The following is a 12,099-nucleotide window of genomic DNA, read 5'->3' on the forward strand; positions in this document are numbered from 1 at the left end:
TGTATCACTTTTATGATGCATGAGTATCATATCTGCCCATCATGTAGCATCATCAACAATTGTAAGTATGTATTTGTATTTGCTGTATGCTTGTATAGGTGCTGGACCCTATATATTAATATGTAGACATTCTCTGTATGTTTTAGAAATTACAGACGTTTGTATTTTAGGTATATTGTTATGTTGTATGTTTGCATGCATACAATCATTGTATCATATGTTCTTATTGTCTGTTACTTTTCATTGTATTATTTCAGAATGATTTTGTATGAGTTTGTGTAAATACTCAAAGTTAATATGACCCATTTGTTTGTGTAAGTCAATTATAGTTATTGTGTTAACATTCTGTTAGTAATGATGATGTGATACTATCATATATAACTTATTGTGTACTTGTATTTCTCCAATCTTTTTATTTGCAGGTGAATAGATAGTACACATATTGTTTGTTTTTACTAATTTGTGTCCTGCTTTACATAGTAATACTTTACTGATTAATGTAAAGTTTAGATTGGGATGATAGTATATGTTATGTAGCATAATACTGCTTACATTCGTTTTGTTTGTTCTGTGTTTGTTGTTTGTATCTCATTGTATTCTAATTATCATTGCTCCACTTTGTCTGAGTGTGATTATTGTTTTGTTTGCAATTGTAACGTTTATAGGGTTTGTATATCATACGTTTGTTAATCGAAATAGATAGGGTGTAGCATGGATATTAGCACCTGAATTGAGTATGTTAATGTAATGCATAAGTTTTGTCATTCTGTAAGAACATGTATTAATGCATATGTTTGGGTTATATTCCCTGAGGAATTCGTCAAGCATGAATTCCCCTTGTATTTCTTACATTTGTTTGTTGTTTATAGTGTCTAGTGTTAGTATTTTGTTTACTTTGTCAATAAACACTGCTGAGTCTGTAAGCATAGCACTCATTGTTTGAGCTGTAATTTGTTGTAATATAGATACATTCATCATTGTTATTGTTTGCTTTTTTCGTGCTTCCTTTGTAGTGTCTGTTACTAGACTGTAGCACTCTTTGGACATATGTTCATATTTGTTACAATTGTAACATTTTGTTGTCTTGTAAGACTTTGTATTGCCTCTACTGTGTCCTCATCCTCTTGTTTGACCTTGTGTAGGCCCTAAGGATAGAGGGTGATTATTTGTTATTTTATTATTATTATTTAGTGTACTATGTTTATTCTGGTGGTTCTGTGTTTGCTACTCAGTAAATGTGTTGTGTAATTCATGAATTAATTTTGCCAGTGTGAACACCTGATGTTGAGCTATAGTAACTGTAGGTAGACTATTATAATGTGCATTCTGCCTATTGATCATTGTTACAACCCACTTGTACTCTCTTAGAGTAGCAAGATTTATTGCTGAGATGTAAGTATTATCATCTGGTGCTTTACTGTGAGCTACCAGTTGTGTATAGACTTGTTCTATTTGGTCTAGCATCTTGTCAAACTGCAAAACGTGTCCTCTAGCTGTGAACAGCACTAATATATTGACTGTGTGAGTCAACATGGTTTGTGTATTGTATTGATCAGCTAGTGCCTACATAAGGTCTTTTGTTGTTTTGTGTATTATAATGTTAGCATACACTGTATCTGATATTGTCTTTGTTATGAAATGATACAATAGTTTCCCTGTGTGTGTACTGTCTGTATCTGTGCTAGGGGGATTGTTTGTAAGATAGTCATTGAGCAGTATTACTACTAGTACATTTGTAATGCATAGTTACCATATATTATAGTTCTTTATACCTATAAGCTTCTCTATGTCTTTAAAGAACATAGTAAGTTGATTGTTGTCAATCTTTGGAGACTCAAACGTTAATGTAGATTGTACTATTGTTAGAGGTGTTGTGTTTGTAGGTGGAGCACTAGTACTAGGAGGGGGGGTAGATGTCTGAGGTAGAGGTTGTATTTGTAGTGTTGTTTGTGTTAATAGTACTATTTACAAGCCACCAAGGCTTATAACCTGTTAAGACAGGGAGTTTAGAATAGTACTTAGATATATACACATATATACACACTCTTATATACTAGATACATTGTACTATACTAGTAAATAAGATGTAAAACACAGTATGTCAAATAGAGAGAGAGTGAGACAAGAGTAGAGTATATAGAATAAGTCTAAGAGTACAGGACTACCTAGAGTAGACAAGATCAAGACTACAGGACCAGTCTGATCTTGTACACCTATATATACTAAACTATACAAGAGTACTCAGGGAGTATGAGCTACTAAGAATAATAAGCTACAAAGAATGAAAGAAAGAAAGGTCAAAGATAAAGGTACAAAGAATGAAGGGATGGACAAAGGGTAAGAGACTATAGAATGAACAAAGAATGAAGGGGTGGTCAAAGGAATAGAATAATAAAGTAAGGAAGGATAGTAGTAAGAGTCAGTATATATATAGTCTATAAACAGTGCCTCTAAGGGACAGAAGTCCTGAGTTCTAGTACAGAAGAGTGTAGAACTCTCAGAACTGAAGGTATGAGAGTAGAGAATTGTAACATTACCCTCTCTCTAAAACCAATTGTCCTGATTAGTAAACATTGGACTTGGTTAGTAGCTTAGGTATAGGTTAGAACAGTAGGGCTTGGAAATCTATAAGGCTGAGTTTGTGTAGAGTACTAGGATGAAGCTGATAGAAATCTTGGATTGTCTTAAGAGTATGAGTAAGGTTCTTAGCAGGTTCTCAAGTGTGCTCCTCAACTAGGTACCCTTTCTAGTAAACAAGGAATTTGAGTTTTCTATACAGTAGCTTAGTATCTACTATGTACTCTACTTTGTATTCTAGTTCAGAGCTGATAAGTTCTAGTAGAGGCAGAGGGGGTCTTTGTTGTGAAGGGAAACTAGGATTGTAGTACTAAGACAACAGAACCTTATTAAACACTAGGTGTATGTGCTTCTATGTTACTAGAAGTTAGAGTTTGTAGGTAGAGACACTAACCTTCTTTTTAATAATAAAGGGTCTGAAGCACTTGTTGTCCAACTTCTTCATTAAGTAATCCAAGGTCAGATTAGTAGCTTCTAGCATAACCTTGTCACCAGGCTGGTAATCCTTGACTATAGACCTCTTCCAATCATAGTTCTACTTTATAACTTACACTACCTTCTCTAAAAGAGCTTGTGTGTCCTCCCTGGTTCTGTACATCTGTTCTACAAAGTCTGTTACAGATTCAGAACTACTGTTCCAGTTCAGAACTGTCCCCTAGTACAGATGTTTCTCATGATTAAGGAAGAATAGGGACTGTCCTGTTGTAAAGTGTTACTAGTTATTGTGTACAAATTCTGTCAGAGCTAACCATTCAGACTAATCTGATTACTAATGATTAATGAACATTCAGAGGTAGAGCTCAATCTCCTGATTGACTCACTCAGTTTGACTGTCAGTCTATAAGTAATATGTAGTAGAAGGGTTCTCTTGAATTCTGAGAAGTATATACAAGTCCTACATGAATTTTGACTTGAATTGTAGTCTACAATTGTGAATGAGCTTCTAAGAGAGTTTATACAACTAGAAGACATAATCCTAATAGATATACACTATACCTTTAAAAGTGAGTTCTGTTTAGGTTAGAACTGTATAGACTTACTTAGAGAATTAGTTGACAATTACACAAATAGTATTATAACTCTAAGACTCAGGTAGCTTACTGATCAGGTCTACTAAGACTTCTTTCTAAGAGTGATCCAGGATTTAATACAAATGTAGGAGAGTCTGAACCCTTGTCTAGTAGGCCTTAGTCTGTTAGCATGTATTATAACCAGTTATGTACTTTAGGATTTCCCTCTATATTCCTAGCCACTAGTAGTTCTGAGTAATAAGTTCCTGTGTTTTGTGTTAGCCTGAATGTCCTACAGTCAGATTGTCATAATAAGCTTGAACAATGTTCTCCTACAGCTTCTGATCCTTTAGAACATACAGTTAGCCTTCCTAGTAAACCTGTCTATTCTCATCCTCCTCCTAATCCCTAGCCTGCTTCTTTAGCTGCTTTACTACAACCTAGTCCTGTGTGTGTCTCAGAGCTTACTGTATACAGGTGACAAAGTCAACATTCTTGGATTCAAGTCAGATCTCTTAGATTGTCTCAGATACAAAACAGGAATTGTCTAAGAGAACAAGATTTTTGTTATCATTCTCCCCCCTTTTATGACCTACTTGTCTTAAGAGTAAATCAGCTTTTGTCATTTACATTCTGAGTTTGTAAGTCAGTACAAAGTCATAGTTCTACAGTTCTAACATCTAGCAGGCTTAGTAGTGGTTGAGCTTCTAAAGTGTCTAGAAGTACTAGAGATTAAGGTGATCACTCTAAATCTTAAACTTCTGTACAGTACTAAGGAGATATTAACACTACTCCTCTAAGGAACAGACAATTGTAAGGAGTTCCTTGTTATAGATAGGGTAGTTCTGTTCTGTTGTAGAGAGGGATTCTGATCAGAACACTATCAGACACTACCTTCTATTAATGAACTAGGACAGTACTACTCTATTCACAAAGTCAGAAGAGTTAGCTTTGACTCAGAACTTGTTCACAACTGTTAGAACTACTAATACAGGCTTACTAGTAATAGCCTACTTAAGGGACTCAAACACAGACTACTACTGATCATTCTATTACTAAGGAACATCTTTACTAGTAAGATTGTGAAGGGGCTAGGTAATAGTACTAAAGCCTTGAATAAAGTATTAGTAGTAGTTTACAAACCTAAGGAATGCTTGAACCTGTTTCAGGTTCTGAGATTGTAGCTAGTTCTAAACTGTAGTTACTTTTGCCAGATCCATACAGACCTCCCCTCCACTAATCATAAAGCCTAGATAATCTACTGACTCCTGTACAAAAGAGTACTTTACTTCTTAGAGGAACAGTTTATTATCTTAGAGCTGTTGTAGAACTGCTCAGATTAGTCAGTAATAGTACTTGACTGTCTGGGTGAAGATTAGAATGTTGTCTAGATACATACTAACATACTCTAAGTTAATCAGATCTGTAAGAATGTGATTCATAAATGACTAGAACATTGTGAGCAAGTTGGTTAGTCTGAAAAACATTATGATTAGTTTGTACAATCTACAATTAGTTTGGAACACAGTCTTCCACTCATCTCTGTCTTAGATTCAAATATTATTATATCTCTATCAAACATCCAACTTAGTAAAAACCCTGAATGTATGTGTCTTATTAATGAGCTCCTGAATCAGAGGGAGTAGATACTTGTTTTTAACAGTACTCTTATTAAGACAATAATAATTCTAGACTAGGTAGAGCTTCTTATCTTTCTTTTTAACAAAGAAGAAAGGGGAGGCTATAAGGGACTTTAAGGGTTGGATCTGACTGTTCTGAAGATTTTCCTAAAGGAACTTGTCAAGTACCTTCTACTTGTCTCTATTGAGTAGGTAGACCTTACAATCCTTAGATTAAAAACCCTCAGTTAATTCAATTATATAGTCCTAGGGACAGTGTTTAGGAAGCTGGTCAAATTCCTCTTTACTAAAGACTTTAGGGAACTCTTGGACAAAATCTGGCAGGCTGGGTCTATGTGTGTTCTAGAGTAGAGTTGTTCTAAGAAGGTTCTAGACTAGTTCTGTCTTAGACATTCTTCAGATTGACTCTGTTCTGTCTTGACTAGAATATGTGTTCACATTTACTCAGAACAGTAGTATAAGGTAGCTGTAAGACTTAGGACACTGATTGAACACAAGTGTCTACTCTAACTAGTTAATAGTAGGGTTGTAAGCCTTGAGCTATTTGAATCTAATAAAGATGTCTGTCTTTCTAAGGTTAGTAACTCTGAACTCAATACTTTCCTCATAATCCTGAATGGTTATTTATAGTTAGACAAACTTGGTAATCTGACTATTCCAGTTTAGGGTTCTGTCTACATTGTATACTAGGATTGGAAGTAGAATGTGTTAAGTAGGGAGGTGGTGTTCCTACACAAAAGCCTTATTAATGTACAAACCAGTGTATCTACTGTCTACCAGAGTTATTGTTTGGATCTGGGGGGATCCTGAGAAGGGAGCCAAGAGGACAGGAACCTGGAGCTAGTGTCTAGAACATTCTCTAATAAACTACTACTTGTTCTGAAGGGAACATACAGCTTGTACAGTCTTGTTGTCTAAGAGAGTAAGTATATACACTAACATTTCCTTATTAACCTCTCTCTTTCAACAAGGACAGACCTATGTTCTCAGTTGTAAACTCAGCTAAGACCATCCCTACTTAATACTATAGACAAACTACTAAGTAGTAAACAGGGCTAGGTAGTGTTCCAAATGTTCTAAGATCTTAGAACACAGAAGTGATAAGTCAGATAGTGTGGATTTAGACTCAGATAAAGTGTGAAGAGAAGAATCAAAAGAATCAGAAGAAATAAGAGAACTATCTACTTTTGTTTTCAGCTTTTTTCTTTCTAATAAATAATTTTGTTGATTTACTTTTTCTACTTTTCTTACTTTATTTACTTCTAATCCTACAGTGTCTATTGAATCAAAAGTGACTGTTAAAAAATCCAAGTCATAGCCCTTTAGTACTACATTCACTGTTAGGCCTCTACAAAATCCTAGAGTACATAGTCAGGATTCAAGAGTTCTAAGGTGACTTCTGGATTTGTAGAAAAGGCTTCTTACTACAAATCCTGCTTGTTACTCATTATTACTCTAATGACCTGACAAATATACTGTTACTTCTGTAGACAGTCCTTAATCTAGTACTCTAGCTTTCTGTAAGTAAAGTATACTCCTTACTTTCAGGCTTCTCTAATGTCTATTAGAACAGATTGATTACAAATAATAGGCAGATCAATCTGAGGGCTCAGAACTGTTAGAGCTGGATGTATGTGTAGGCATTCTGTACAGACTTAATACATCTGAGCTGTAGCTTGGTTGAAGGAAATGGTGTGTGTCTTCTACTCAGTGTAAGTAACTAGTTCTAGCATTATTCTAAGAATCTTATTAACCAGTTCTAGGTAGAGAGCTTTTTCAAGCATTCTAATAAGGACATTATTAAACCTAAGCACAAATCCTGCCTTCTAGGCCAGGATATTAAACTCCTGAAAGAAGGTATTAGTAGAATGTTTGCCCTGTTATAGAGACACAAGCTTGTTCTACACATTGTGCTTCTCATTTGAGTCAATAAAGGAAGTACAGAGTTGCCTTATGAATTCTGAATACAACTTATTGTTCTAAAGTCAGATCAGGCTTCCAATCTAATAGCCTTCAATCCAGTTCTGAGCCTAGGTGGCCATGTTGCCTTCCTTCATAAAGGAGAGGACAAATAGAACACAATTAAGGTCTGAGGATAGATCAGTCAAAGTAGTAGCTACATATAGTTTGACTTAGTGTTAGAAGTCCTCAAAGTGCTACCTATTAAAGTCTGAAGGACAAGCTACATACACTTTCTTTCTAGAATAGGTTGTAACTTCCAGAACAATTAGAACAGGTTCTGAAGAGGCTGAAAGCATGTAGTTAGTAAAGGCCTCTTAGATAGAGGTCTACACATATTGAGCTAGTTCTACTTGTAACTACTGATCTAGTAGGACAGCAGGGGTGGCAGTCAGTGTAGGAGGGTCCATGTTTACACTACAAAGGAATTGGCACTAAACTAAAAAGGGTAATGAATAGAAGAAGGGTGGTAAAAGTTTAAAAGGGTTTAGAAAGTTTAAAATTTAAAAATGTAAAAGGGTCAGAACAAAGAAAAGAGATCAACACAACAGTAAGTACTGATGCTCAAAACATAGGAGAGTTGTAGAGTAGTAATAGAGAGTCTTGATCTAATGTTAGTAACAGTATAGAGGGGACCTGAAGGCTCAGTAAGGGGACCTAGGCTACAACTATCCTACACAACAGAAATACAGAATGTGAGCACTAGAACATAGTTGGAACTCACAGAACAGGCAGAGAGAGAGAGTGAGACAAGAGTAGAGTATATAGAATGAGCCTAAGAGTACAGGACTATCTAGAGTAGACAAGATCAAGACTACAGGACTAGTCTGATCTTGTACACCTATATATACTAAACTACACAAGAGTACTCAGGGAGCATGAGCCACTAAGAATGATAAGCTACAAAGAATGAAAGAAAGGAAGGTCAAAGATAAAGGTACAAAGAATGAAGGGATAGACAAAGGGTAAGAGACTATAGAATGAACAAAGAATGAAGGAGTGGTTAAAGGAATAGAATGATAAAGTAAGGAAGGGTAGTAGTAAGAGTCAGCATGCATATAGTCTATAGACAGTGCCCCTAAGGGACAGAAGTCCTGAGTTCCAGTACAGAAGGGTGTAGAACTCTTGGAACTGAAGGTATGAGAGCAGAGAATTGTAACAGTATATATATTATAATAAAATTATAAAGATTTTACAGTTTCCTCCTTCAGAATGTTAAACCATTTACTAACAGTTGTTAGATTTAGGCTATTTACTTATTGTGTATTAAGATGAGAACTCTAGTAAGTTTTTAGCTTAGTATAATAATACTCTAGTAATCTCTGAACAAATGTAAGTCTTACAGGCTTGTAACTTGTACCATATCATGCCTTAAGGAGTTAATTAGCTGCCCTTTCAATATCATTATGACTGAATAGGCAGCTTTGATTAGAAGAGATCCAAATAAGTTCTGTAAGTGTCTGATTGTCCTCCTTCATTAAACAGCATTTTAAAGTATTAAACTCTAGGATAGACTTTATTCCAGCTACCCTATTCCTTAATGTTCCAACTGTAACCCCTTTAAACATACTAGCCACTCCTCTTAGTCCTAGACACTCTCTCTGAGACTTTTTTTGGTCCAACTGATAAGCCTCAACTATATTGGGAAAAAGTCAGATTCATAGTAATACATTGTGGACTTTGTAAAAGTAATATAAGTATTGTATATACATTGCAAATAACTGCAAGATCTTTATAATTTTATTACAATATATATACAATACTTACATTATACTTTACAAAGTCTATAATACATTATAAGCAATGTGGCTTTTTCCTAATGTGCTTGACTCATATTCCTCTCCCTTTCCTCCAATTCCTCCCTTTTTTTAGAGATTTAAACTTAGCATGCTTAACTATAGTGTACTAAGTAGAATAGAGAGTGAGCAAACAGAAAAAAAGAGTAAAAAAACACTAATTTATTAGCAAGGGTATGGCAAATGCTCTGACATGATTCTCACACAAAGGTTTGGCAAATTACATCATTGTGTCCATCATTTCTCTTTCTGTCACGCTTTCTTGACTTTTCTTAATGTTTACTTTTAATAAATTGTACAACTCAGTGTATTAAAATAAAAACTGCAGAACTGTATATTTTGGATACTAATAATCATATATGCAAAGTTTCAACTTGATTAGATTAATAGAAATATCACCAGAAAATTTGCAAAGTTTACTACAGGACAATTTTACTAAATTCTTTAACTGTCTGATTTTTCTTAATTTTATTTCTTGCTCAATTTCTCTCAAATTTTATATATACATTCGGGTCATATAGTAATACCTTGTATTAAATTTTCATAAAATAATATTAAGATTTGGGTAAGATATTACAGTCTGTTTAAAGGAACGGTTGTGTTTAAAGGAGCGGTTTTTGACTGTACACGACGAGTCACGCGTGTCGGCGAAAAAAGATCCTCTGGTCGCAACTTTAACGACCACAGACCAGCTTTGTCGTGTCCCTAAACCCTGTGCTTACTTCTTAGTCTCGTTATAGGGCTCAAGCGCCTTTCAACTGACTGACCTGGCGTGGTGTCTATCACTTCAAGCACTCCGTCGTTCATCTTCTAGATCTCTCGCTATCGATGATTCGCCGAGACTGGCATGATTTTGTGCTGCTGGCATTTCCAGGCCATTGGCCTGCTATGTTTTTCCAACCTGATGATAGTGGCGTCCTTTTCTCCAAGAGCCTCCGGCATAATGTAGTCGAGTAGTCATTGTGCCAATATGACAAGAGGACAAGAATAGAAACAAATTTAGTTAGCTTGATAAGCTGCGATGAGTCGCTGATGTCGTGGGCAGAAATTAGCGCTGCGGCGAGATACTTTCTGGCTCTTTACTCCCGCGACCTTAATTGCTCACCCTCCTCAGGCCTCCGTGATTCTACCCACTCTCCTAGTTCATTATATGACCTCCACAAAGAAGCTGCTAACACGTCGTCTCGGCGCACATGGCCCAGAAGTCAGCGCTATCGGACTTGGTACTATGGGTATGACTTACCGTTCAACAAAAGATAAGATACTAATCGAGGCCCTGGTGATAGGCATCGGTGCATTTTATGGCAAGACTGATGAAGCGGCTGCATATAGGGCACTAACGTATTCTGCTGATCGTGGCATGACATTCTGGGACTGTGCGGATGTTTATGGGACGAGTACGTACACGACTATAGGGCAGCTCGTTTACGCTACTTGTTGAGTCTTGCTATTGTTCAGCCGAGCTTACCCTTGGGAAATGGTTTGCTGAAACTGGACGTCGGTCGGAAATATTCCTCGCAACCAAGTTTGGCAGTCGTGACCCGGAAGGCAAATTCGGAGGCGGCAAGCCCATCTCAGCACCGTCTTATATTAAATATGCACTTGAGCGCTCTCTTAAACGCCTTGGGACGGACTATATCGACCTATACTACCAACATCGCGTCGATCCCAAGGTTCCGATTGAAGTTGTGCTCGAAACCCTCCGTGAGCCGCTTGAGAAAGGGACTATTCGCTGGATTGGGTTGAGTGAATGCAGTGTCGAGACGTTGCGACGTGCAAAAGCTGTCAAGGGTGTTGGAGAGAAAGTCGTTGCAGCGCAAATGGAATTCAGTCCTTTCACCCTTGACATTGAGAAGAACGGCTTCGCAGAAGCTGCACAGAAGCTTGGCGTCGCTATCGTCGCATACAGCCCGCTTGGTCGCGGAATGATATCTGGAAAGTGAGTACTGAGTGCCGAATTCGGCACATTTTGCATAGCTTTTGGTAAAACATCCATCAGGTACCGCTCCCGCGCAGACTTTGAAGAGGGTGATTTCCGACTTGGTTTACCTCGCTTCTCCGAAGAGAACTTCCCGAAGAATCTTGCACTAGCTGATAAGATACAGGCAATTGCAGACAAGTATAAATCAACACCAAGTCAGGTTACACTTGCCTGGATCCTTGCAACGTCTAATAACTGTGAGTTCAAACTGGGAATTCATATTGTACGCATGCCAGTTCTGATAAGACACTTAGATATCCCTATCCCGGGCTGTCGATCGGTCGAACGTGTCGAAGAGAACTCCGGTGGTGCTGAGGTACAGCTTGGGTCGGAAGACATCAGTGCGATTCGTGCACTTAGCGAAGCTGCAGACATCCAGGGCGAGCGTTACGCGCCGATCTTTATGACCTATGTTGAAGGAAACTGTATTCCACTGGCTGAGTGGAAAGGCGAATAAACCTCTGCTGGATAGTTGAAGGCTCAAGGGTTCAGAAATGATCCAATATGGGTTACCTAGCCAGAAATGATACAGTGATCAGATCAAATGAATATGCTGTGCTTGATGATGACTGTCGTGCTACAAACCCGCCGACCTCTCGCGGCTGTCATACCCTATCTCATAAGATTATAGACTATTAGTTGACGAAACGCTAGTTCAAGCCTGCTGGGGGGGGGGGGGCAGGGGCAGATACAGTATTCTTTGAAGGCAAGTTAATGCCAATTAGTCACTAATGCTTTCTGTAAGGATTTGATTTACTGGTTTGTATTTTATTACTACTACATTGCTGATTGTGTTAGATCATTACACAGTAGGACCCACAAGCACATATATTCTCATTGTAGTTAGTTACACTTCCTCCTCATGTATTTACATGTGTACCACCCTATAAAAGACAGTATCAATTGCTGGGTAAAGGGGATTCTTTTCCTCTGACCCTTTACTTAAGTACTAGGTTATCCCAGTCAGTAGTTAAGTGAACTAAGAGTAATTAGAATTCTCTTATGAGGAACAGTGAGTTTCCTTACATATTTTTGACTGTACCCACCTAGCACCAAAACCCCTTGCTAGACACTGAGGAACTGAAGAGTCTGATCAACCCTAGGTCTCTGTTGTTGTCTAGTACCCCTCAGGAATT

At 37.3% G+C, this 12,099-nt stretch overlaps 1 protein-coding gene across 1 annotated transcript; it reads left to right on the forward strand.

The window, feature by feature from the left end:
* Positions 1-19: 19 nt before the first annotated feature.
* On the forward strand, positions 20-11,420 carry FOMMEDRAFT_159521 (Aldo/keto reductase; the record flags this gene model as incomplete). The annotated part of the gene is made up of 5 exons (XM_007269705.1): positions 20-61; positions 10,028-10,379; positions 10,441-10,921; positions 10,982-11,160; positions 11,218-11,420. The coding sequence occupies 5 exons, from the start codon at positions 20-22 to the stop codon at positions 11,418-11,420; spliced, it is 1,257 nt and encodes a 418-aa protein (XP_007269767.1).
* Between the last annotated feature and the right edge of the window lie 679 nt (positions 11,421-12,099).

This window comes from Fomitiporia mediterranea, assembly GCF_000271605.1.
Source record: "Fomitiporia mediterranea MF3/22 unplaced genomic scaffold FOMMEscaffold_10, whole genome shotgun sequence".
Taxonomy (NCBI): Eukaryota; Fungi; Basidiomycota; class Agaricomycetes; order Hymenochaetales; family Hymenochaetaceae; genus Fomitiporia; species Fomitiporia mediterranea.